At 44.3% G+C, this 26,224-nt stretch overlaps 1 protein-coding gene across 2 annotated transcripts; it reads right to left on the reverse strand.

The window, feature by feature from the left end:
• Positions 1-1,076: 1,076 nt before the first annotated feature.
• frmpd1b (FERM and PDZ domain containing 1b) lies at positions 1,077-25,655 on the reverse strand. 2 transcript variants are annotated; one of them, XM_020085375.2, is made up of 17 exons: positions 25,347-25,655; positions 18,429-18,580; positions 16,030-16,140; positions 14,627-14,799; positions 13,162-13,264; positions 12,799-12,844; positions 12,352-12,456; positions 12,101-12,196; positions 10,814-10,939; positions 10,502-10,621; positions 9,582-9,715; positions 8,818-8,944; positions 8,359-8,451; positions 7,705-7,887; positions 7,212-7,359; positions 5,986-6,954; positions 1,077-5,660 (listed from the first exon to the last, which is right to left on the reverse strand). In XM_020085375.2, the coding sequence occupies exons 3-17, from the start codon at positions 16,134-16,136 to the stop codon at positions 3,088-3,090; spliced, it is 5,103 nt and encodes a 1,700-aa protein (XP_019940934.2). In that variant the 5' UTR covers positions 16,137-16,140; positions 18,429-18,580; positions 25,347-25,655; the 3' UTR covers positions 1,077-3,087. The 2 variants fall into 2 exon arrangements, with proteins under 2 accessions (XP_019940934.2, XP_019940925.2); XM_020085366.2 differs by lacking the exon at positions 25,347-25,655 and having other exon boundaries at positions 7,158-7,359; positions 18,429-18,568.
• Between the last annotated feature and the right edge of the window lie 569 nt (positions 25,656-26,224).

Below are 26,224 nucleotides of genomic sequence, written 5' to 3' on the forward strand. Positions count from 1 at the left end.
AATGTGTCACCTTTCACATTTTCTTTAAGAAGTCAAAAAAAAGTGACAAATGATGTTTTAAGTAACAGGCTTCATCCATCATGAAACTGAATGGCTTCTGTGACTGTGAGTCATACATATGACATCATGTCTCATCTGTCACCCTTGCCCAAATATGCAGCGTAAACCCTTCTTAGAAATCGATAACAAAAGCAGCATCACCGTCACAATGATGTATTGAAGTCAAGCTAAACAGTGAACAAACACTCCACTGGGCTCAGTGTCGTAACACTGTCAAGACTGTTTTCTACGTGTGCGACAGTGCGTTGTGCGACTTTCTAGATTACTATGTCAAGAAGTCAGGCTGCAGATGATGATCAGATTAAGGACAATCTGACATTGGTACTTTGGATCAGGGTCAGGGCTGTGGTTACCAAGCCTCTCCACGCTCTCTTTCCACTTAAACAAAACGTCTCTCTGTGATGATCATCTTAAAAATTTTGAATTCCAAATCCATTATTTAAGGATGAATTTTAATAATATGAGTAGAAACGTCGCTCTGACTCTGCCGGCTCTGTGTAAATATTTCAAAGGCACTCTCTGTACCAAATGAGGGCGAGGGGGAAGAAAGCAGGCTGCAGTGATACATGCACAGATAAACACTGTATTTGGGAAGTGCAGCAACTCAAGGCTGAGACAGAAATCCAACAGTAATGCTCATTAACTAATTAGCGGTAAAGAGGGTACAAAGTGATGCAGATTATGGTGCGACATGACACAAGGACGAACTCATTAAATTTTGGTGCAGATCTGGATCGGGGGGGCGCCTCCAGTTTATTTTTTTTCGTTTTCTTTAAAATGCAAGATTTTTTGACATCTAATATTTATGAATGTGTGCTATTTGGTGCAGATCCAAATAAAATCCAGATCTAGTGAATTTAAATGTGATTTCATAAGGAGACTGTTGGAGGTATGCACTCCTTCTGAGAGCCATTTGACCAAATTTAACGTCTTCTAATCTAATCTAATCTGACACACGATGTGTGTACTTGAATTTAAGGTGGCACAACACAAGATGACAAAACCCAAACACATCATTAAGGTCAGTGTGTAGTTTATTTCCGGACAATACAATTCTTGGTACATCGACTTCATTGAATGTGGGTACGAAAAAAGTGTAGAAACACAATGTCCTCTTTGAATATGAAATGCTGTTGACACCGTTGTAGCATACGGCAACAAAACACACAGGTGACACAGGCACTGTTCACTGTCGGGGCCTGTTTGTTGAACTGCTAGAGATGCTCCTGAGACATACAGTATGTCTTGATATTAGTGCGACGATGGACACTTCTACTGGTCAATACCTCCATGGCAACTGGAAGCTCCTCTTAATTCTTTCAGTCAGAGCCACCTAGACATAATTTCACTCGCACTTGTATTTGGAAGATTAAATATGCTACCTATCTCCTCACCAGCTGCCTCCGAAAATTTAAGCAGTCTTAATTTCTGCTAATCCCCTAATCACACTTGTAGAAGCCACTGCTGGCTGATTTGGCGTAATTACCTTCCTGTTGTCGTAGGTGGCTCGGGTAAATCCCTCAGATCGGATGCCTCATCAAATGATCGGGCTTCATGTGATGTGGACGAGCTGATTAGTGAACACTGCACATCAGAAAACTGATCGAGCAAAAGAATCCTTTTTTACTGACAATTCACAGACATCAGTATAGACAGGAGTCCTAATATTGACAAACCATGCAACTTTGCACAACGGTTGCAATCCATAATGTAGTAAGTTCTCCTGAAACAAGACAAAAAGCCAACATTCCCAACAAAGAAAGCACCCATTATATTCATACAAACATAATGTAGCTAATATTGTTCTTCGTGTTAGCACATAAAGAAATGAATATACAGTATATGGTGGGGGTTTTATGTTTGCATAGCCATAAACTAAGGTAGAAACCAAACAGGACACAGAGATATAAATGTATATGTGAAGTTCTGACCCCAGCACACAGCAGTCAGTCCATCTGTCAGTGTGTTATTAATAATGTGGCGCACCCAAAGAGGAACGTGCAGTGGGGAACAGTTGTGGCTCAGTGTTGTAAGACTTTGGATCTTTGCTACATCTGGACAGAGTTTAACAGTCACACTTGTGCCAAGTCAAAAACTAAACTAAAGAACAGAGGTCCCCTGGGCCCAATCCGCACATTCCCAGAAAATATATATGTAGTGTTCTTTGGATGAGAACTAGATTACTGTTATAATACTGCATACGTCTGGGTAGCTGGAGTATTTCCAAGAAGCATTCACTCAAGAGTCAGTCAGGAGAGTCAGGGAAAAAGGGGGTAGAAAAAACACTTTACACAAGGGTACGTGTCTCATAAAAAGGTGCAATCTGTAACAGTCAAAAGTGCTCTCCCTGCTTTGTAATGGTATAGTTTTGTATCCAATTTATATGCGACTGTAATGTTGAAAAACTAAATCCTTTAAAAAGGTGCGATCCCTGCACATACAAAACAAATCGGTCCGTTTCTGTATTTCGCAGGAGCGCTAAAGTATATTATCTGCTTTTTGTCAGTAAAACGTACTGTTAGTAATAAACTTGAAAAATGACAATTTACAGATTACACCTTGTGGAGTGGAGAAATCTTTAAAGCAGCCAAAGATAACATAACACTGTCTCAAAGAGAAGGAAAAATAAAAATTCCAGTGACATCCATAGTTTTTTTTTTGCACGCCACAGATCATGGTGCAAATATTGTAAAAATAAATACATAAATACATACATGGGTAATCCATCCTTCAATACATACACATATTGTATCATAAAATAAGATAATTATAATATAATTATAAAATTCATATGTACAAATGCATAGTCCATATGCGTCCAACAAGAGTCCAAGCAATGAAGTTTCCTCTCTTTTGTTTGGTGTGTGTGTGTGTTTGTTTCCATGTGGGTGTGTGTAATATGTTTGTGTGCTGTGGTGTGTGCATGGCACTTACTGTACAAGAACACAGGGGTTACACACCAGTTCACTCTGTGCTGTCTCGTCTCATCTCCAGTCAGTTGGTTATTATTGGGTAAAAGTTCACAGGTCAAAAGTTGAGAGGTACGTGGCCAGGCGTCTCCGAAGAGTCTAGTGTGCGTGTCCTGAAGAGCTGTGTGAGTGCAAATACGGAGGAGATGAGCACGGTGCAGCGTTTGGCCAGCAGCCTCACCCCGTCACTCTCCCCCTGACCCAGTCCCACCCCACTGAGGCCTACACTCTTACCCCCAGCCCCAGTGCCTGCAGTCTCAACAGCCCCGACAAACTCCCTGTAGAGACCCACTATCTCCTTTAGCTTTTCCATGGCCTCCTGACTGTCGTCGTCCTCATCGCCGTGGACCAGACTCGCATTATGGCAAATGTCACAGCCAGAGCAGGGGTTTGTTCGCAGGCAGGCTAAAGACAACTGTACCAGAGCACTGAAGCTGTTGGATAATGAACGTAAGGCTTCATCAGGAGCCCAGCCGACACGCGTGGCCCGCTGACACCCAGATGCCAGTCGTCGAGCTTCTGCCTGGAGGAGAGTCCTTTCAGCCTCCGTCATGGTGAAAGAGCTTGTCCCAGTACATTTTGAGACTGCTGCCGTGGTAGTGCTGTCTTCAGTCCCATTATGATTTAGGTCAGGCCCTACTTTTATATCCTGCTTTGAGTCTTGAGATAATGTTTGTTGTGGTTGCTCAAGTGCTCCGCTCTCTAGGACCAGCAGAAGTTGATCTATATCTTGACGGAGGGAGGCAAACCCCCCCTTCAGCCCACCGTAATTCTTGTTGGTGAGCGATCGAAGAGGACCACCAAAAGAGGTTGTGGGGGAAACTGGTCGTGACACTAAGGGACTGAGTTCAGAGGAGGCAGTGGAAAAAGTAGAGAGTGGGCGTGGGTTGTCTTTCAGCAGAGACAAAATGTTTGGGTTGGGAGAAGGTGTTGGAGGAGAAGGGACAGGTCCTTGCTGGGTAGGTTTGGGCCGAGTGCGGCGGGAGAATTCGTAAACGGTAAGCTCCTCATCAAAACTAACACCATCCTCAGTGTCTCCACTGAAACAGTTGGCGTAAACAGTGCGGCAGCCACAAGCCTCCCGGTGCTGCTCCGGTGGAGTGCTGTCTGCGAGCGAGGAGGTTGGTGAGTCTCCCCCAATCTGCATGCTGGACACACCTCCCAAACCTACAGCTGAGTGGGACCGTGACTGAGGCTGCTCTGATGAGACACTGCCACTGTGCGTAATATGATCTTTAATAGTCAGATTAGGGTGTGAGCCATTTGTCCCATTGGTCCTTTTCATATGTGATGCCACATCCTGGGCCTCTTTGATGGTGGCGATGACAACCTCAGCTCCGTCCTCTAAGATGTTCCCTTTCCCTCCTGATTTCAAGGCCACAGTCTCTTTTTGCTTGACAGGGGTTTTGTTTAAATCTGATAAACCACTGGCGACAGACAGACCAGAGCCAAATCCAGATGTGTCTCCATTGATGGAGCTAGTGGAGGGATAGTCCAGAGTTCCCAAGATCTCCTGGGAACGGGTCATGTACCAAGGCAGAGACTGGATTCTCCCTCTCAGGGCAGATGCTGGCAGCCTGCCCCCTAGGCTAGAGGAGCTGGTCCTCAGATCTGATCCTGATCCAGATCTTCCATGTTCTCTGCTTTCTAGGCTCCCAACATCTTTAGAGTTAGTTGAGGTGAGGGACGTGGTGAGGGTGAGTGGTGCATCTGTATTTTTGGGTGAAAGGCTCTCATGGCTCAGAGAGACCCTCCGGGGTCCTGACTGGATGGTGCCATTGCGGCTGCTCCAGGGCAGGATTCCATTTGGCGGACTTATGCTATCCTTGAAGATCCCTTTGCTTGGATCAGTTGGGGAGACAGGAGAGCTAGCAGGTAGTGATAAAGGGTGGAGATTAGTGGGAGACGTGGGTTTTGGGGGCACAGGAGGGGGGATAGCTAGCTTTGGGCCTGAATTAGAGAGAAGGATAGGGGGTAAGTTTGGTGGTTTCTTTGAGGATAGGGAAGTCCCATTGGTTTGACTCTCAACTTTTGCCGTTTCCTTTTTATCAGGAATGTTTGCTTTGTTTTTAGAGATGACATGAGCACCATTATCATGTGTCAGATCTTTATTCTGTTTTAAGCAGTTTTCTTGCCACTTTGTCTTTTCCTCCGTGTGTAATGTCGTGATTGGTAGAGGTTGCTTGCTGCACCTCACTGCTGTGATTAAAGGTGATGACAGAGGCAGTCCGCCTGCCCCATATGTAACAGACTTGAATTCCATGGTGTCTGGCTCCATTTCCAGGAGTTCAGAGGACAGACGTCCAGAGGCATCCCCGTTGCAGTGGGCATATGATCTCCCATGCTGGGGGGACTTGGGAGGAATGATCTGAGGTTTAGGAGGCAGCTGGGGCTTAGGTGCCAAAGGTGGTTTGACTTTAACTTCAGGTTTCTGTGATGACTTTGGTGGACTGGGATGTTGGTTGGTAAGCTGATTAGTAGGCCTTTTAGGTGGCTCCACTTCCTTCTTTATTTTAGAGGATTGGGCTTTATTGGTAAGGGGGGAAGAAGGCTCTTTCCCTGAAGCAGTTGGAACACGATTCCAGGTTCCACTCAACCGATTAGCATTTTGCCGGTCGGCCAGTTCAGCATCTGTAAAATAGAGAGACAAATGAAATGAAGCACAGAAACACTTCCTTTAATCACAATGATGTCTCAGGATTGTCACATGTTTCCAGAGGAGCTTCTCTTGTACTTCCTCCCAGCTGATTTGTAGTTCCACAGCATAAGACGTTACAGTTTGAATCTCTGCTACTTAAGAGCTCCACCTTGATTCATTCAGACTCGTAGAATTTCCTATACTATATTTAATGTATGCTCATATGTGACACAGATAAACCATCTTATTTTCAAATCATAACAAACCCTGCATTGTCCTTTCTTAAATAAAATAAACATAAACCTGCTGTGAACAAACCTGATAGATCAGGAACTGGGGGAGTAAATCGCTCCTGTGCATCAAAAAACTCATCCTCAGATTCTGAGACAGTGTCTTTGACAAAAAGAGCTGGTTTGGGGTTCGGTGAAGGTGTCAGGAACAGACTGTCTTCGTCCTTGGAGAGACGCTGCTCAGCGTGTCCTGCTTTGTGCCCGGGAATTGAACTTGTCCTTAGTGGGACTTTCGGCGGTATCTTTTTCTTTCGTCTAATAGGGGATCTTTCAAAGGGTATACTGTCAATCATTCTCAAATCTCTCGAGCTAGGAATCTTGGAGATGCGTCTGAGTTCCTCCACTCCCTGCTCTTCCTCCTCCTCATCGTCATCATCGTCATCGTCGCTGGTAGCCTCAGGCGGGCTAGGCAGGAAATCGGCCTTGGAGAGCTCAGCGAAGCAAAGGCAAGAGTTGTCATTGCCCCGATAATTGAGGTTGGTGGGTCGCAGAGGGCCCTGGTGGCGTTTTGGCTCTAGGAGGAAGGGGTGGTGAACGTCCATGCTGGGTAGGTCCTCGACTGTGTGTTGTCCACGAAGTGCATCTGTGCGAGATGGGGCTTTAGCCGCGGTGCTGCTCTCCTCTAGTGCGGCGCTCAAGGAGCCGCTGGACAAGCTGGAGAAACTGCTGGTGACCCGTGGGTCAGTGTGGTACCAGGTGGTCTCCAGGTTCATTTCCTCATCCATAATACTAAATTTACGCAGTGCATTTCCCGTTGCTCCTTCCTCTTCACCCTCATTTTCTTTACCTTCTGTTGTCACTATTATCTTCACTTCCTGTTTACCTTTGTACTCCTCTCTCTCTTTCCTTTCTTCTTCTCTCCTCTTTTCTTCCTCCTCCCTCCTCCTTTCTTCCCAGTCCTGACTTGCAGGGTCTGGACGTTTGTAGTTCTGTGAATCCATCGGGTCGTCGTCATCTGTCGAGTCATCCGAGTCACTACAGCAGCGAGACACGTAACCTAATAACACCAGACAAACACCACAACACAATTCATTAGCACATTAGTCGAATATAGTAATGTTTCAATTTTGATGGTATGACTTGCTTTTCTATCCGTACCCGTACTGGCTGGTGACATACATCAACATGTGATGTTAAAAATGTCTATCAAAAGGCCAAAGCCATTAAGTGATTATTTTAAGTGAAACAGTTTTTGCTCACTTGATAGGGATTCATAGCACACGCCCTCTACTACGGCGAACTTCCCACACACACCTTCTTCAGCAGGAATCCGGTGCACCCTCACTTTTGGGCGCCCCAGACGGAAGACATTGACACTGGGATCCACCAGGAGTTTGCAGTAGCCTCCCAGCAGACACCCTAAGTCTTTGGCTGCCAGAGAGTCCATCAGTAAGGCAAATGGCTGTGAGGGGGAGGGCATTGCACAAGATAAGGTAAGGCGGCAACGGTTAAAGTCAAAGGGTAAAGGGAGAAAAGATGTAGGAGCGGGAGAGAGAGGGAGAGAGAGTCACCTTTGAGATAATTGTATTAGATTTATATAGCTACCACACACTCCCTTAGGGTTCATAGTGCTTGTGTGTTGAAGGAGAAATGCCTGACCTATATTTACTCTCACATGAGCTTTGGCGCAATTCTAATGTGGTGAGTGAATATCCATTTTTCACATCTGTGTCAGTGTATAAGTGCCTGCACATTAATGAATAATAGAGCCTGGCGTTTCCATACATGTTAGTCACGTCTTCTTTACCTTCATGTCGTGCAGCGAGATGCGCAGCAGGCTGACTTTGTCCGACTCCGACAGCAACTCCACTCGGCTGATGCTGCTGAACTCGACCAGCGTGGAGATCACGTTGAGCTTGTGGTTGATGACCTGACTCATCCCGTACTTGGCTCCGACCAGCAGGCTGACCAGCACCTCCCTGTCCTGAAGCTGAGAGTCAGAGGGGGTACAGCAGAAAAGAAAAAGAAATAGGTGAGGGAGTGCACATAAAAGGACGAGGAGACAATCATTTTTATTTTATATTTTGTTGCTTATTTTATTTTTACAATACGTTAATATGTTCACTTCATTCTATCTGCTGCTGCAACAAGTTCAGTTCCTAGTTTGGGATAATTTAAGTTTATTTTATCGTATTGTATCTTATCTTTAGTTGGTTGAGTGGGTATAGACTACACACTGTAAAACAAACTGTAAAAAGTCTGGCACTTACCATCAAATCATGGAAAAAAATGTTGGTTATTCTACAGAGATTTACTGATAAAAACTTTAATTTTCTGATTATTATTTATAAAAAAAGGGTTTTTTTGCATTCACTCTAATTATAAAAAACTGTAAAATGTGACTGTGAATTTCTGTGAAATTACTTTTTTTTTTTAATAAATAGAAACGCTGCAACCATACCATCATCGTAGCTGTGTATGATCGCCCTCCGTATGAAATCAGCTCTCCCAGCTGAGTGAGGTAGGCCACTCGAGCCTGAGTAGCAGATATGACCTACAACAACACAGAGGATGTCGAAGAAGAGGATGAAGGTTGGTGAGAAGACAGGATGAGAGAAAACCAGGGGAAATACTATGGTTGACTTACTGAACAAAACAAGGCAAACATAGAGAAATATGCTTCTTTCCCCCAGAATTCCGACGCTAATGGCTATGCTACTATGGTCTTTTTAATTACCCTCCCACCCAACCACCATCTATCGCTCTCCCAAGCTGTTATATCACTTAAAACTGCAAAGAGATTAGCAGTGACTGTAAGAGTCGACTAAAAAGTAGCCTAAAGCCTCGTCTAAACTCTCACTATCTATCTCTTTACGCCTCTCTGTGCCTCCTCCCACTCATCCGTCAGTGTGTTTTGTACCTTGTGCCGTGGCTCTAGCAGGGACTGGATCTTTTTGAGGTGGTAGCTGATGGCTTTCCTCAGGTCTTTCTCCCTCATGTTGCTCAGCAGCGTGGGAGAGATGAAGCTGTCCAGGCCGAACTCCTTCCTGTCGCCACACACACACACACAGAAATCTAACTGATACATAATGGAGAACTGTGAAGTTATGCATGAGTATTTTTAATTGAATTGTTTATATTCTAATTATGATAAAGCATTTGAAGGCAATAGGGAGCTTGGGACTGAGACAAAGATAAAGCCATCTTGGAATTGTTGAAAAAGACAGTATAGGACATATTGATTTTATAACATTGATAATGTATTCTCCTAGTTCTGATCTTACCGTCTATTTTAATCATTTCATGTTTTACCATATTGTGTTTTTCCTCCTTTGTACAACGTTTGTAGTTTTTTGTTGGGTTGACATCTGCTAATATTTAATTTTTCTCACAGCTGCCACTAGATGTTACTAAACATCTATAATTTAACAGAATGTCCCTTTAATTGTAAAGAGTAGAGGATCTGAGCTTTGAAATGTGAAAGACTGAGACAGAATGCGGAACAATTGTGATCCACACACCGGAGATAGAACAAATACACACTCCTACACACACAAACCATTTCACATCACATTAATAGATTAGCCATGAAGCAATCCGAGACAAATTACAGTGACTGCGACAGTCGAGCAGGAGGAAACACTGATCCTAAACTGGCAGGGACAAAAACAACATATGACTCACGTAATACTCTTGATAGAGGTCCTGGTCTGTCCACAGCTGTCCAGTCTCTCGTGCATGTGCAGCGCTGCCAGGCGAAGTGCAGTGTTACACTTCATCTCCACTGCAAAACGCTCCTGCAACACGTCCCCGACACTCTGAAAGAGACAGTCACAGAGTGATGCATACAGATATTACAAATACACATATACATTACACTAAAAATACTAATTAACAGCTTAAAAGCACCAGATTTTTAGATTGAGTTATGTAATATGGCAAACATGTACTTCATGTCAGCATATTTGTAAGTAAACCAACTCTGGGATACCTAAGCTGTGATTTATACAGCAAAAACAAACACAGCAAGCACAATAGCGCACTACAATAATAAATCAATGTGACATAAGTGGTGCTGCCAGTGCTTTACTGTGCACTAACAATATGCAGAGACAACTTCTGGCTCAGAGGTTTTTCATCCACGGTTTAATTATGTAAATATAGTGTCAGAGCTGTGTTGTGTCTCAGAGAGAATCCGTGTACAGGAGAAGACCGAGTTCTTTGTTAATTCATAAAATGTTTACACAGTGATGCAAAGCCACAGTCAAACATTTTGCAATATGAGATTTAGATGGTTTCGATGGCGTTGTTTGACATTTCCATTGAGAATAATTCATGGATCTTGAAGAAAAAAATTATCAAAAATGTTTAGGGGGACTATTTACGAATGTGTGAAATTTGGTTCGGATCCAAATAAAACCTGGATCTCTTGAATATAAATGTGGTTTCATGAGGGGACGGTCGGGCCTTGGTGGAGGTATACACTCAACTGTGTGAGATTCTAGTTTTGAAAGTGAAATAGCTGAGATGTTTCTCAGATGGACAGAGAAGGAGAGAGAGACACAGTAATATATAATAATAATAATAACTATAACTTCTCTGACCTGTAAAAAGAAGTACTCAAAGGTAGAGGGGTCGTCCTGCAGCATGTCCATGGGGTCTTTGGGGATGAAACACACCCTGAATAAGCATCGGTAATCATGGGAGTCTTTTTTCTGCACCACCTGGTGAAGACAAAACACAGAGGTGTGAGGATGAATACAATCTCTAACAGTAAAGGCAACTATTCATATCAGCTGTAAGGATTTAGTATGGCTGTAACCGGTATTCTTGAAAGTGACGTAGTCAAGTAAATGACACCCACTATAAGCTTTATGTTTGTGTGTGGGTCTATGTGCGTTCGTTGTGTCCTTCACCTTCTGTATGAGCTCGTCTTCGTGCAGCAGCAGCAGTTTGGTGATGCTGTACTGTTGCTCTAGCACCAGGGCGAAGTACTCGATGGCCCGGATGGACAGTTTATCCTTCAGCGTCATAACAATGTCCTGGAATGGTAGAAAACCAACAGTTCAGACCCCCTTAGAAAAACATGTTTCACCCCGATCTGCTGGTGGCAGATGGTCAAGTCTGCCCCCCCACCTCACTTTCCCTTTGGCTGGGAACATAAACAGAAATACAAATTCTAAACCGGCTGTAGCAATAACAATGTGCTCATAAAGGCAGTCACCCAAAACAGACTCTTTGGTCAAATGAACTATCGTATGAGGTTTTCTATCTTATTATATTAAATTTAAATTTAAATTGAATATATTTTTCCTATTATTCAACAATGAATACAAGTTATAAAAGCAACAGTCTAAACACACTCTGTCACCCTTGGCGAATTCAAACCATAACTTCTAGAGTGCTTTATTTACGAAAGGCACCCACTTGTTCCGAGAGTCTTTTTACAACTATATCCCCTCATGTCTGGTGTCATGATGTTACTGAGAAAACTGAGGGGGCTTCCCATCTAATTATCCATAGTCCATTCAAGATTGATTTATTCTTTATCAGGCGTAGCTGCTGGAGCCTTGTTGACCTCTCATAACAGGGACTGTGACCCCATTCAGACCTGGTTTTAAAATTTCATTCTGAGAGATCTGATCACAAGTGGTCGGCTCAGCATGCTCAGGTCTGAATGCACCCAAATGTGTCCTCAACGCGTCCTGAGATCCGGTCACTCAGACCACATTGAGAGGTGGTCTGGGACACACATAACCACAAGACTTTCGCTGTGTGAATGTAAATGCGTCCTCGGCCACGGATGGAGGACCGTCTACTCGGCTGATGTCCTCTCACCTGCTACAGTTTCACAATGAATGAAACTTGTTTTTATGTTCCTCAGAGCCTTTAGGTTGATTTGGTAGAGGCCAGTTATCAACACCAAAATCTTAATACGTTCATTCATTCAGCCCCTCCTGGCTCCTCTCCCTCTCTAAATCTCTGTCACTTACTCGCTCACTCGTGCCGACACACAAACACATTTGTAAACTCGAGTGGGTAAAACCAGAAAAGACATACGTGATTATACGATCTTAATGCTGACCACTTGTGATGGCAACTCTCAGGACAGATGTTAATACCAGGTCTTAACAGGGCCTCAGTCACAAATCACAGTACTCCAAATACTGCCATGGAGCACTGAGATTCTCTGTAGTACTTACCTTGACACTGGTGGTATTATCAAACTTGAAGGCCTTGGTCTGTCCGTTCTCTAAATAGACTTTCAGGACATTGGGCAGGAAGAGAAGAGAGTTTCCCTGGTGAAGAGAAGTGAGAGATTTCAGCAAGGGTTGACAGCTTAGAACATAAGACCAAATAAAGACGAATCAAAGGTACGAAACATGCAGAAATGAGGATCCATCATTTGTGGTTCATGACAGAGATCATTCTGAGCGGAATGAGGTTTCCCCACCTGAGTGTGCCCGTTGACCACCACCTCCTCTGCAAAGCGCACTTTAACTGGATTACTCCTCAGACGAGCTCTCTTCTCTGCTGACATGATTGATGACTTGGGATTCTGCAACACACAGACATGTACCGGTGCCATTATGTGAGGGCTGGACCACGGAGTCAGACATGCACACACGCACATACTGTACACACACGCGTGTAATATTCAAAGCAGTGTTGTGACACAATTAGTTCTACGGGTCAAAAGACTTTAAGATAAAAACAACCACAGCCTTAATCAAAGGGTCAACACAAATATTTACATCAACACGTCAGAAGTCATAAGCTTATAGTCACATGCTTGGAAACACACACAGCTTATGTTTGAATGAGGAGCGGTGTAACAACTCCGTGTGTGTGTGTGTGTGTGTGTATGAGGTGATGTCATCAATGTCTTCTTTGTACTCACCGTCATGTACCGCAGGATAGTAACATTGATACAATCCTCCAAGTCCCTATACAGAAAAAAACACAAACACACAAACACATGCAGAAACATGTGAAAACAAACATGTGATACACATGCACACGAGAAGTCAATATCCTTCTGACCAGCTGTCAAGTAACCACTTCCTCTTCTGACCTTTTAACCAGAAGATCCTAAGCCATTCTCAAACACACACACACACACACACACACACACACGGTTAGGAATGCGCTCAAGCAAACAACTATGACACAAGTGCATTTAGTCACTGAAAGACAGGTAGTCAGACACACACACACACACACACACACACAGACAAAGAAGTACCTCTGCAGTTGTTCTCACCTTAAGATGTTTTCCACCTGCTCTGTGCTCAGATCATCCAGCACTGTATCATTAATCTGCAGCACCTGGTCCCCAGGGAACAGTATCCCATCTGCAGGACTCCCTACACACAAACACACACACACACACATACACACAATGAAAGGAGTGAGCGCTTGAATAAAACAAAACACCAGCTGCATGTGTGGGCTAGCACTTTATGTCCAGATAAGACGGAGATGTACACAGAGATTTAAATCAGACGAATGTTAAAAATCCACACACACACACACACACACACACACACACAGACATGTTTAACATGGCTGACTCAACAAAGTTCAGCTGAGCTCTCCAGGATGTGAGGGGTTACAGTTATTCTGGGTCTTATCCAGCTCTGCTCCGCTCTGCTTTCCCTGGCTATTTATATTCATTTGTCTTCGGGCGAGAGAGCACGACTGAGGTGCACACTTTCAGCTTACTCTAACACACACACACACACACACACACACACACACACACACACACACGCTTAGTGTATGTATGTGTAAACATTCACAGTACGCCCATGCACACATATTTTCACACACCCAGTGCCTGGCAAAGCCCCGTCTGTCCCTGATTTTGACCCCACTGACGGCATTACCACACTGCTCTGCTAGCTTACACACACGCACACACGCACGCACACACGCATGCACACTCACAAACACACAAACTCACAAACGCTTGCTGCAGTTTCACACATTCACATTCTTCTTGCCCCTCTCCTCCTCCTGTCAAGCTTATCATATTCACCTCCTCACCACCAGGACCTCACTCTGTCCTCCTTCATCCAAAGATGTTAACCAGCCTCCCTCCCTCCCTCCCTCCCCTCTGCACACTTTCACACTCTCTCCGGTCACATTTGCACTTTGGTCATAGCATATTCCCCACTGAGTCTCCCTGCTTGCATCACTATTAAATGTTGTTCTCAGTTTCTCTTTGGCATCATTTAAAGCAATTACAGAGCTACTAGCAGGGTGGGACCCTCCTCAGGGCCTTTATCAGCTTAATTCTAAGAGTGGATGTAAAAGCAATGGATCAGCACCTCTCTCTCTCTCTCTTTGTCGCTTTCTCTCGATCCCCACTATCAAAGTTGCCTAAATGAAAAGTGATTGAATCAAGGAAGGCTGAGCAGGTGGCTCTGTTCTCTGGCACTGTGCCTTGCAGTTCGAATGCCAGGAGAGAGTCGATGTATTAGTGCATGCACGCGTGTGTGTGCGTGTGTGAGAGAGAGAATGAGAGAGAGAGAGAGAGTTTGTAAATCTGTCTTGCTGCAGGCGATGCTCTGTTGCATAAAGCAGGTGGCCATTTGGAGAGGAAGCAGGGAAACAAAGTGCAGTCATCCACATAGACAAACACCTCTCTCTCTCTCTCTCTCTCTCTCACACACACACACACACACACACACACACACACGGATGCCACCTCACATGTCACGTACCTGTGGCGATGTCCCTGACCAGCAGGGGAGCGTTTGTGGTGAGGGTGAAGCCATGTCCAGTGCTGCTGTCCAGGACCGGGTCCCTTGTGATCTGCAGCGTCAGCTTGGCCAGAAAGTTCTGATTGGACAGACTGTTGGAGCGCTGCGACCTTCCGTCACCTAGCAACCGCTCTCTGGGAAGGTCAAACAGGGTGAAAGGTCACCAACGTGGAGAATACAACACTATCATCAATAAATAAATTCAGGCAGATTGTTTACGTGTTCTGTAAAACTGTGAACACTCATCACTTTCTTTTACAGATTAAGCCACATATTAACATTTTTATCTGATGATTTTAAAAACGTTTTTTAACTTGAATGTCTGAACTAAATGTGTATTTCCATTCAGTAGTTGTTGAGGCATATATAATAGGATAGGATATTATAGCATTCATCCTCTGAGAACCATTAATATGCTACATTTCATGGTTTATATTAGCTTGGCTTCTAACATTAATTAGCAGACCAAATAGCCTTTGCTGATCTTTTCCTCAGAGATCAGGAGCCAGAGAAAAAGTAACATTCACAGAAATATCAATCATCAACTCAAATGCACTCTGGGAATATACAGTCTACATATCTGTATTGTTTTCTGTTTTTTTTTTTACCAGAGATTGACTAACAGGGAGTTTAGTGGCTCTGCACCACCTCCTCTGAGGAGAATGAGAGACCACTTAGCGGACAGCGAGCGAACGACACACTCTTGAAAGCATATTTGTGGTTCACTGTGGGGTGCGTTTGTGTGTGTGAGAGGGAAAGTCAGGTTTGAATATGTACTCAACTATGTGTTATGTGTCTGAATGTGTGAGCGTGGGGAGGCAATCCAGTGTGCGTGTATAATGAAGAGAGAGTGTATATCATTTTTGTTCAGTTTTGTTCACAGCATTTTCTTTTGATTTTTAAGGATATTTACTCCCTTTTATTTATGTATTTTTACAGTCATTTACTTCTAAAATGACATTTTACATTTTGGCCAATTACATCTTTTGCTCTAAATGATTTATATCACAACAACCCACACTCTTTCCCCACAGCAGGATCTGGGCAGCAGGCCGAGGAGTGGATGTTGCAGTTTGCTCCACCCTCGAGCACCACGCTCTATCCCAAACCTGATTGTTCTGTTTTTCTCTGCAATAAGTTCTTGACGCAGGTTTGGCCTCTTCTGCTACTGATGCGACTGGTTGTGCGCTGCCATCACATTGTACTGCAGACTCAGTTGTTTTTTCCATCAAAATCAAATCTATTTTCTCCCTCAGAGGACATTGGCTCTCTTGAATCAGCGTGTCAGGCGTCATATTAAGATAAGATAAGATAAACCTTCATTAGTTCCCACAATGGGGAAATTTGCAAAGTCCATTCTGTACCTGCTAAGCGACTCCCGGGTGCGTCGTATTATTGTTCCCACCACCTGCTGCACCCGACTGGCCCTCCGAGCCGGAGACCTGCTCCTACATCGCTCCTTCTCCTCCATTTATCTAAACAGACAGACGGGAGGATGTGAGACAAATTCACAAAGATGCAAAAAAGAAGAGAGAAAAAGATAGAGACAGATAGGACTTGAAGGGAAAATGGATTAAAAACTGTTCAAAAGGATGTTTAGCTCTTTCTTAATAGGCTTTACAGTCAGTGCCAGAATTGTGCTCCAGCATTTCATCTGCTCTGTTTTTACATGCAGAACATGTCGCTGGCATTGACTACAGAGAATAAGATATGTGAACAGAGAACAAGAAAGGCTGTGAGAGAGCAAGAGAGCGGTGACGTTTAATCAGCATGTCATGACTCATATTTTTCTCCCGAATGACCTGATTCTCAACAACAACTGCACCATCATAAATAAGCAGAAGAATTCAACATACAAATGCTGCAATCTGTCTGTTAACTACATCTCTGCAGCTGTGCCTTTTCTGCTTAGCCTGCCCTTTAAACTGGGGAGTGGTGGGGATATAATGAGGTAAGGTCCAGGCTGGTCAGCAATGGATCACGACCAAATCACAAGATTTTCTTATAACTTTCTCCCCATCAACTTTTTTCTTTTTGAGCAAATCACTAAACTAGATTTGAACTTGCAGTGACTACAAGATGCTACAGTTCCATAAGTGTTCCTTGTTTTTTTAAATCAAAATCCATGAGTGATTCCCCTGGAAATCTGTAAAAATGTCAAAAAACATCTCAAGAAAGTTTAAAGATCCTGGATACAGATCCGCATCAAAATTTAATTGGTGCTTGTGTGATACCGCTAATTTACAGACAAAAAACCCCAGAAACATAACATCATGGTGGAGGTAACAGAGATTTTAAGATATCAAGGTTTGAATAATTTGTATGCCATATCTTTGTTTCCAACAGATACTATTTTACTGTTGTCTTGATATCCTTAATGTGCTGTTGCACTGCTCTATTGAACATTTTGACCCCATTTTGATGAGGCAGAGAAAACGAGGGGGAAAAGTTGGGTTGGAATGGGAAAAGTAGTGACTCAGACCTGATCAATACAGCTAACGATGATGGATGTGCTCCTGAAACCTACTGATCCATTCCTTGGCCTCGGCAGCCAGCACGCTGAGAGCTACAGTCTGAAATATGGAGGAAACCTCTGCAAGCCAAGACTTGAGTCCAGATCTTAAATTAAGCAAAACATTTTTCAGGCAATCTGCCACGATTAACTGGGACACCTGAAACATCTTTTTGTCCAATAAACGAGGAGATAAAGTCATTACAGTGCTATTCCCTTACTGTACTTTCATTTCTGATTTATGTGGAAACAATACACGCTGCATTGCAATCAATACAGGATGTTAGGCAACATTGCTGTGAGTTAAGTCGTATTCATAAAATCAATTTGTCTTGTTTTTAAGAAACAATCAGCAGTGAAAACAGCAGGAGTTCAGCTCGTCTCTGTGGAAGAAGCTTGTTGGCCTATAGGGATGACTGGCCTGGTTCCATAGTAGTACACTATACAGTGTGTGGGTCTGTCCTTTAAGAGGATTAGCGGCCTTCGTTTTGCACAGGCCTACGCTGGTCAGGGTGTCACATTAGCACCTCCCGCTGATCCGGATTGAGGAAGATTGATGTGGATGAGGAGGGATGAGTGAGGCTAGGTAGCCGTCAGCCGAACGCTGAGGAACCGATTGTGATTATTGACACATCCACACGCTGTTCAATCACAGAGAAAACAGAAACTGACTCATCATTCAGCTTCACAGACACATGTTTGGACTGCTAATAGACTTCTCAGGCTGGACATTGTGTTGTTTGGAGATTTGTGCTTTTATGTGTGTAGTGCTGCAATCAATGCAGAGTCAGGTGACATTTTTTTTTGCAGTCCTTCTCCCTCTTTCTTCTCTTTCACTTTCTCCCTCCCTCTCTCACCCTCTCTGTCCTTGCCGAGTCAGGGAGTCGTCTCCAATGACAGTTTCTCCGGGCAGCAGCAGCAGCCGGTCCTTTCTTTGCACACATGCACAACCTAAAGCAGGGGTTTACTATCCTCACTAGCCGCAGTAACAATCTTTATCGCGTAAATAAAGCAGGTGTAAGGGAGAACATGCTGAGTGTGTATTGGCATAGAAGGCGCAACCCCTGAATATTATACCTGAAAATGAGCTTTTGCACATTAAGCTTTTGGGAAAGGCAGGAAAAACATTTGACATTCATCTCATGCACAGGAAATCAAAACCAGCCCTCAAATCAGAGGCTCAAATCCTGCCCTCACATTTTTAAGACAGCAGCAAAATGTCTGGCATTTTAACTCGAGAGCGTGACTCACCGTGATGTGGCTTGTCTCTTCAGGACTCCAGAACACAAATACCCTCTCGCCCTCTGAGACATCAGCTCTGCGACCCCTCCAGGATTGGCTGAAAAGGGGTGGAGGAGGGGTCCTTGTGATCATCAGGGCCAATCCAAATCTGGTGCGGCCACCTGTGCCGAACAGAGAAACGTCAAAAAGCTGTCAAGCCCCATAAACAAGATGCACATCCCAACAAGACGACTTTATAATTGCAGCAGAGCCTGAAAGGACCAGTTATCAAATCTGATTAGGCCGGATCTGCGTTGGGATTTTTAACCTATTTATAAGCAGCGGAGCGACATATTCTAGTTATTGATAGTTTCAGAGTGAACACGAAAGCATGTCAAGCAAAGCAGATGTGAGTCCAAAGCAGCTATGTGGTTGTGGTTTTCCAAGAGGCCCCTCCTCTGGTCCCCAAGGCACTCTCTCTCTCTCCACTCCTCCGCAGCCTCAAAAGCACATGGCAATGTGGAGACGAGGCACTCCATCTCCGTCTGGTTGTACTAAATTAAAATTTCATACCGCCCAGTTCAGTTAACATTTCTTACTGGGCACAGCCAGAGAATCCTGATGTGGCGGAGGGAGAAAGCGATGCCAGGCAGACGTAGTTCTTTCATGTGAACGTCGGGGCAGATATGGCTGAAACCTAAGACGGCCTCTGGTTTTGGGGAGAAAAAAAAACACACTGGGGGGAAAGGCTTTGTTGTGAAAGGCCTGGCTGTTGAGTTAGGAGAGACACTGAATAAACATTCTTCTTCTTGTCTTAGGAAACCGCCTCATTTTGCACTTGAATGTTGATCTGTGAAGTAAACGCTCACTTCCCGAGGCTTTCATCGAGGAGAGGGAGCAGAAATTGGGGGGGAATTGATAGTTCCATCTGTGCAGCTCGTCCGTCAGGCCCTGTGTTCCACACACAGAGCTCTCTCTTGAGGCCCGTGCGTCCCAGTGAAAAGCCAGCATGAAGACCTAGACCCACACACAGACTGCAGGGCACATGAATAATGCATGGGGCTAATGCAGCTAGCTCGGCCTCCACCGCCTCCTTCTGCCACTTTGCCAACACATTCAACAAGAAGAGTGGAGAGGAGAGTGAAAAGACACACAGGAAACATGTATGGGGGGGGGTTCAGAGGTAGGGAGAGGGGCTGGGAAAAAGGGGAAGAGACATAGAAAAAGAGAATTGGTCGAGGCAAAGAAAGGAGAGAAAGGACAGGATATTGGAGGGGGGCGAGGGAAGGGGGAGAATTTTAAAGAGGGTGAAGAGGGCAGAGGCACAGAAATGAGGGAGTGAAGCTGCAGGGCAAGAAAAGAAAGAACAAAAGTGTCTACAGTGAGACGTAAAAGAGTGCGTTCAGCAGGAGGAGTGAAAGGAAAACTGATTAATGCAGCAAACAAAGAGAAGTCCAGCAGCCGACAGTGATGTATGAACAGTCTTTTAATAAATAAATCAAAAAGAAACCTTTGGCACTGCTACCATTTCTCCCACTGCTTTGCTTTGCTTTAAACGAGAGCGACTGTTCCCTCTTTCTAATGATGTGACGGCATTCTCCAATCTGATCTCAGTGTTAAATCCAAGACAGCAAAGCCTGTGTGTGTCCGGGCGGGTGATGAGTCTGCTCCTAATCTGGTTCTGAATCAATAGTAATCGCGAATCCTGCCGTCCACTGCCGTGTCTTTAAGTCCTCAATCCGCACCACACACACAGCTCATCAGCGAGCCTCGTCGTCTGTCCGGCCTTGCACTCATCCTCCCTCTGTTTTCCATCCCTTCACCTTCTCACCCCTCGACAAATCATCGCTGTACAAGGAGCATATTTGTGTGAAGTGCTGTTAGGTAATAATGAAGGAACGTCTCAAGCCTTGTGAGCCTTGTGTTTCAGTGTCTCTGAGACAAACCGACCCCACGCCACCCCACCCACCTTTGCTCATTTTCCCACATGCACAATGTCTCTCTGTCTCAGACAACACAGCCAGTTATTCAATCCTGTCGCCTGGTATGAGTACGCATGCAGTTCATAGACAGACTCCACACACTCTCTCCTCGGAGTTGGAGAGGTGGCACTGAAGTGGCAGTTGCTGTGCAGCCAGCTGGACAGAAAACAGCCAAATGAATGCTGCTCAGGCCAGACGGGGGGGGGGGGGGGGGGGGGGGGGGGGGGGGGGGGGGGCGACTGGAGGTCAGACAAACCAGGACGGGGCCACGGAGAAGCTGCGTTCAGGACATGAAATGGGAAAAACACGTCCAGCTGATATCCTGCTAAATATCCTAATCCAGCCTGATGGATATGACAATCTGATCTGATCTGTGTCTAAATGAAGACTGGACTCAGCACTTGAGACAATCCGTTAACAAAGTTACAAACACTCGAGCACACAAGACACAGACACACACACATATTATATTTCCAACCCATAATGTTTTAATATGATTTGTAAGTGGGGTGTCACCATATTGGTAACCAGACTCCTGCAGAAGCTTTGCTGACTGACAGCACAGACACTCCCACTCCCACACACACACACACACACACACACACACACACACTCACAGGCACACCGGATACAGCTGTGCCACATGAGTTAACAGCAGCAGGGGAAGGGTCAGCAACTCAACAATATATTTTGGCTCCGAGTCTCTGCCAGCCAAGTTGGACACAGACCTCAGCGATGGTTCAGTCTCACAGCAGCCGACTTGGCACACAACTGAGTGCGTGTGAATATGTGGACGACCTGAAGCGAGAGGGATCTATGTTTATGAGAAGCATCTGGATGTCTTCCAATTTCATAATTTAGAATATAGGACAAGATGGTGAATATCCCTTGTACGCTTGAATGTCAGAGACATAACTTCAGTTGTGCACCTTAGCGTGATCAAGTGTTTTGTCCCACTTATAGATGTTACAGGCCAAACTTGAGGGCAAGTGAGGTTAATGGAAAATCTGACTGGCGGCTGGAGTAGATGGAATATTACACTGAGTATAAATAAAAGCAAACCAAGCATGTTTTGGAAGATAACTAGAAGGTCACTGGGACAGCAAGGCCTCTTTATCAGCATATTGAAATCAGATACACACAGCATGTACATACATGTGCACAAAAATGTTCTCCAAACTTTTTACATTAAAAGCAGGCAAAATATCCATTATCTGAAATAAGATCACCCCATGAAAAATACTTCTTGGTCACAAGCAGCTTCTAGAACAAGTATTGACACATGAGCGTGAAGATAAATCATAATAACTTTCATGATTCATCACATTTCGTCACTAACAGTTTGAAATGTGTCTTTTTTTCTCTGTTGGGTGAATTGTCATGAAATTTGGTACAAACATCATCAGATACAATGGAATCACTCATCTGACTGCAACAGATAAAAACTCCTCTTTGTCCACTACTCTGATTTATGGATAAATAACTGGAGAAGTAATTGTTTGCCTCTCAGCTGTAAATATGGATTTATAGATATTTTATGATATTCGTCATGGGACGGTTCCTAAATGAGGGAAATGACCCAGTTGTATCGAAGCAGCAGCCACATGATAAGAGACGGTTGAATTTCTTAAATTCTTAAGACGCTTCAATGCTTCCTTTCTTATTTTCTTTAGCAAAGGACACCCTGAGCCATTCTTCACAAATAGACGACCTTGTGAGAACTCTTCGAATCCACCGCTCCAAAAATGACAAGACAAAGAAAATGCTTGCTGTTTTGTCTGACATTCCAAAACATTTTAATTTTACAGTCAAAGAAAAACTCAGGATAACAAATAATAAAATATTATTATTTGAAATACTGGGAACTATTTTGCATTTTTCTTGAAAATAAAATGACTCAACTATTAATCACAGATTATGCTGACTGAATTTCTGCTAAATGTGTAACCAATCAAATTGTTGCAGCTAAATCGTGTGCACTGTGTTATGTGGTTATGCTATGGACTTGTCCCCGTCCATTCTTTTCTTTTGAGGGCGGCGGGAGGGCAAGAGCAAATCCCAGCTGACAAATAATAATTCATGCTCAAATTAAGTGTCGCCAATTAATGGTGGGAGGAAACCCACACAGGCAAGAGGAGAATATGCAAACTCCACCAGGTCAAACAAGGGTCTGAACCCAGAACTCAGATTTCAACTGTTGCTGGTTATTTTTCCTGCCGTCATACCTGTCTGTCTTCCACACAAAATCAAATGTCCCGTTCTTAATTCAGTCTGTCAGCTAATTCCATTAGCATTAGGTGGACAGGGCTCACTGTGCGCCACTCATTTCATTTTCCCTTTTATCAGCGACCTGGTGAGGCTTGAGTTCCCCTGCGTGCTATTAAATAATGGGTCCTTTCAAAGATTAATAGTGCGCTGCATTGTGTTACCGATCTCTATCAATAGTTCGGACGGTTCGGGAAAGAGACAGTGAAACAGACACAGAGAGAGAGATCTTGATGTCTGAGGGAGGTTTTTGGATGTTAGTGGATGATGGATGTTGCAGGTCTGGAAAACTGTCTGCCTCGCTTCTTCTTCTGCTGTTGTCTGGACCAATTTCCTTCAACTCAGGGATCCTTCAAATACTGCACAATAGAGGTCTTATCTTTAAGTCCAAGTAATATGAGTGCAGCCAGCAAGTCTGCAGCAACAAAGGCCCCTGGGCTCTGGAGTAATACTTACATATAGCAACAGCAAGACTTTAATATTTCATATTACAGCAAAGAATAGAAGAGGAGAAAACCTAGTTATAAGAGGCTGATGACTTACAGAACGTAAGCCCTATGATTCTTTTTAGGCTAGTGCTTTTCATTCTCTTTATTTTTTATTACAGTGTCAAAATAAATTACACCACCACTGCCAGTCAATTGTGCCATCACTATAGCGCTGTCACATCAATGAGGTCATGCCTCCTTTGTCCTGTGCTGAGGTACTACTGGTAGAAACAAATACACAGACAGACTATCCCAAATCTGTTTGAATATCCATCAACGTGCCCATTAATAAATCCATCCATTCAATCATTTTCTGTCATTATCATTCGCCGATGAAACCCCTGACCCCTAAATTCCGTTAGTGAGGAACGGCAATATTGAACAATCAGCAGTCGCCCTTAAGTGCCACAAAATGAATTTAATTCTTGGATGTAATGATCTATTGGTTGAGGCATTGGACTGGAGATGCAAACACCAGCCCAGCAACAGCGGTCTGCCCTGAAGACATGAAGCTATAAGACCATGGAGGAAGGGAGAGGGAGAGGATGGCTGCCTGACTGGCTGCAGTATCTGGGACAGGGCAGCATTCAGCAGAGCAGATCCAGGCTAATGCAGCCAGGCATCAAGTCTTTCCTGATGTGCGAGTTCTGCCCGTTGTGTCTCTCCTCTGGCAGAATGACCTCGGAGCTGCAACTGCCATCACATATTGTGGCATACATCCCTGAGTCATAGCACAATGCCCGAAGCAGTTGCACAGCGCACACACACAAACGCTCGGTGCACTCGAGAGTGAAAAGTAAAACACTGAGCATCCACAGCTGTAGACTTCATAGGGCTGAAACAGCATTCGTTCATTCATTCATTAGGTGTTATTCTGTGTGTGTGTCTGTGTGTAGTCCAGGTATTACTCCAGGTATAGACCTAAGTCTATTTACACAGTCACATTATGGGGTTTTGTCTTCCTTAAAAGCAAGTCGCCATTATGTAAATCATTCTATTTTAGGTTAAGGGTTGGGGTTTAAACGTAGGTTAATGCAAGTCAATGTAAGTCATGGAGACACAGTGTGTGTGTGTGTACTTCTATCTATCTCTGTGAGGACCATTTTGAGCCGAGACCACACACTATGAGGACACTTTGGCCGGTCCTCACGTTCTGACCCTCTTTCAATGAGCTGTTTGGGGGTTAAGACTTGGTTTTAGGGTTAGAACAAGGTTTAGGTTCGGCATTTAGTTTGGATGGTCCAGGTTAGGGTAAGGGGCTAGGTCATGTATTATGCCAATGAGTGTCCTCACTAGGATGGAAGTAAAAACGTGTGTGAGTGTGATCAGCTGTAAACTACATGCAGCAGCATTGTGATGCAGTTAAAAACACTCCCAGTGATGTGTGTGTGTGCACAGTGATCGTCTACAGTCTCACACGTGTCTAAACGAGGGATCGCGATCAGCGGTCATATTAAATCATGTCATGCGTTAACCGAAGGCCCCAGAACAGCAAAACGCATTGTTCCGGTCTAGTTGTGTCGCGCTTGTCATGCACGGCACGGCACGAAGGAAGGAGGCTGCTGCGAGCCGCAAGGGTACGAGGAGGAGAGATGAGTGTCACGTCGCCTACGCCCATTCATAATGTTGCGTGTTCTACGAGCCACATTCCCGGCATCCCCCCTGATCCACCAGGATCTAGCCCGTTCCTGTCCAATCTGTAGCGTTCATTGCGCATTCAGCAGCATGGATGCGCGCTATCACTACATGTACATGTGGCACAACCACAGATTTTTTGACTGTGATCGCCTCTTATATCTGTGTGTATCCCCTGATAACCTCAATTCAGGCTTAAGTGAATGTAACCAACCGCACGTCGGACGTGTCTGCTGCTCATTAAAGCGTCACAGACGCATTTAAAACAATCAATGTTCCCATTACACTGGTCTCACAGCAAGTTTGATCGGCGGCCGCGGCCATGCCAGTCAAACCACGGGGCTAAACAAAGAGAGAGGGGGAAAAAGGTCAGTCTTTTGTTGCTTCCTTTATAATCTTAATCGGATTTAAATCTCTCCATCGCCTTCCTCCGCGCACACGGGTGCAGCCCGGTGGACTCCACCACCAGCATCAGCCCGGCGAGTCATTTTCGCTGTGCTAAAGATTACGAGGAGGGGGGAGGTAAGGTGCAGCTCCTCCATCAGACAATAACACCGGGGAACACCGAGAGGACTCACCTCGTGGAGTGAGGAGGAGACGGGCGGACCGGGAGTCAGAGGGGGGGTGCTGGCCACCCTCCTCCCCGAAAAACACGATGAGTCTCGCAGATCAGTCCAGGGTGATGTTTGTCTCTCACGGATGTGTCCGCGGCGTCCTCCCGGGCCGGATGGTGGTGCTGATGTGTGATGTTGTGTATGTGTGTGTGTGTGTGTGAGGGAGGAGGGGGCTTGGCTATGTGCTGGATGCTGTCATCGCGCTGGGACTATTCTCTAATCCTCGGCCCTGAGCTCAGAAATAACCCCCTCCTCCCTCCTCCCTCCGTCCGTCTCTACTCCTCCTCCTCCTCCTCCACTGTCTACCCGGAGGAACCTCCTCCACAAGGTCAATGAGTCACTAATCATAAAAATTCAAATATAATAATAAAAATAAAGAATTATTATTATTCTATTGCTACTACTTCTACTAATAATAATAATAATAATAAAAACAATAATTATAAATTACTATTATTATTCTATTACTACTACAACCTCCACTTATAATAATGATAATAAATAATTGCTTTATTCTATGAATACTACTACTAATAGTAGTAATAATGATAATACATGTTATGGTTTACGATGCAGTTTTCCAGTTTATAACCTGCTTCCTTTTGTAATATTTAACAATTATGGGCACTGTTTTAAATGAATGCACATTCATCATTTTAATTCTGAAGTCTGACATGTTGTGTTTCATTAATATTTTACAATGTTGGGTGCAAATTGATAAACCAAATTATTATTTGCCAGAATTCTTCTTCTACTACTGCTATGCCTACTACTACTATCACCAGTAAATAGTAAAATAGTAATTTGGTAATTTAATAAATTGCACTTTTTTCAGGAGTCTT

This window comes from Paralichthys olivaceus, chromosome 9 (genome assembly GCF_024713975.1).
Source record: "Paralichthys olivaceus isolate ysfri-2021 chromosome 9, ASM2471397v2, whole genome shotgun sequence".
NCBI lineage: Eukaryota > Metazoa > Chordata > Actinopteri > Pleuronectiformes > Paralichthyidae > Paralichthys > Paralichthys olivaceus.

Excerpts from the sequence above, each read along its gene's own strand:
- frmpd1b (XM_020085366.2), bottom strand. The coding sequence starts at position 16,136 with ATGGAGGAGAAGGAGCGATGTAGGAGCAGGTCTCCGGCTCGGAGGGCC. Across the intron at positions 12,457-12,798 it reads CTATCCTGCGGTACATGACG|AATCCCAAGTCATCAATCAT; the intron begins GTGAGTACAAAG and ends TGTGTGTTGCAG. Across the intron at positions 6,955-7,157 it reads GTGCTATGAATCCCTATCAA|GTTACGTGTCTCGCTGCTGT; the intron begins GTGAGCAAAAAC and ends TGGTGTTATTAG.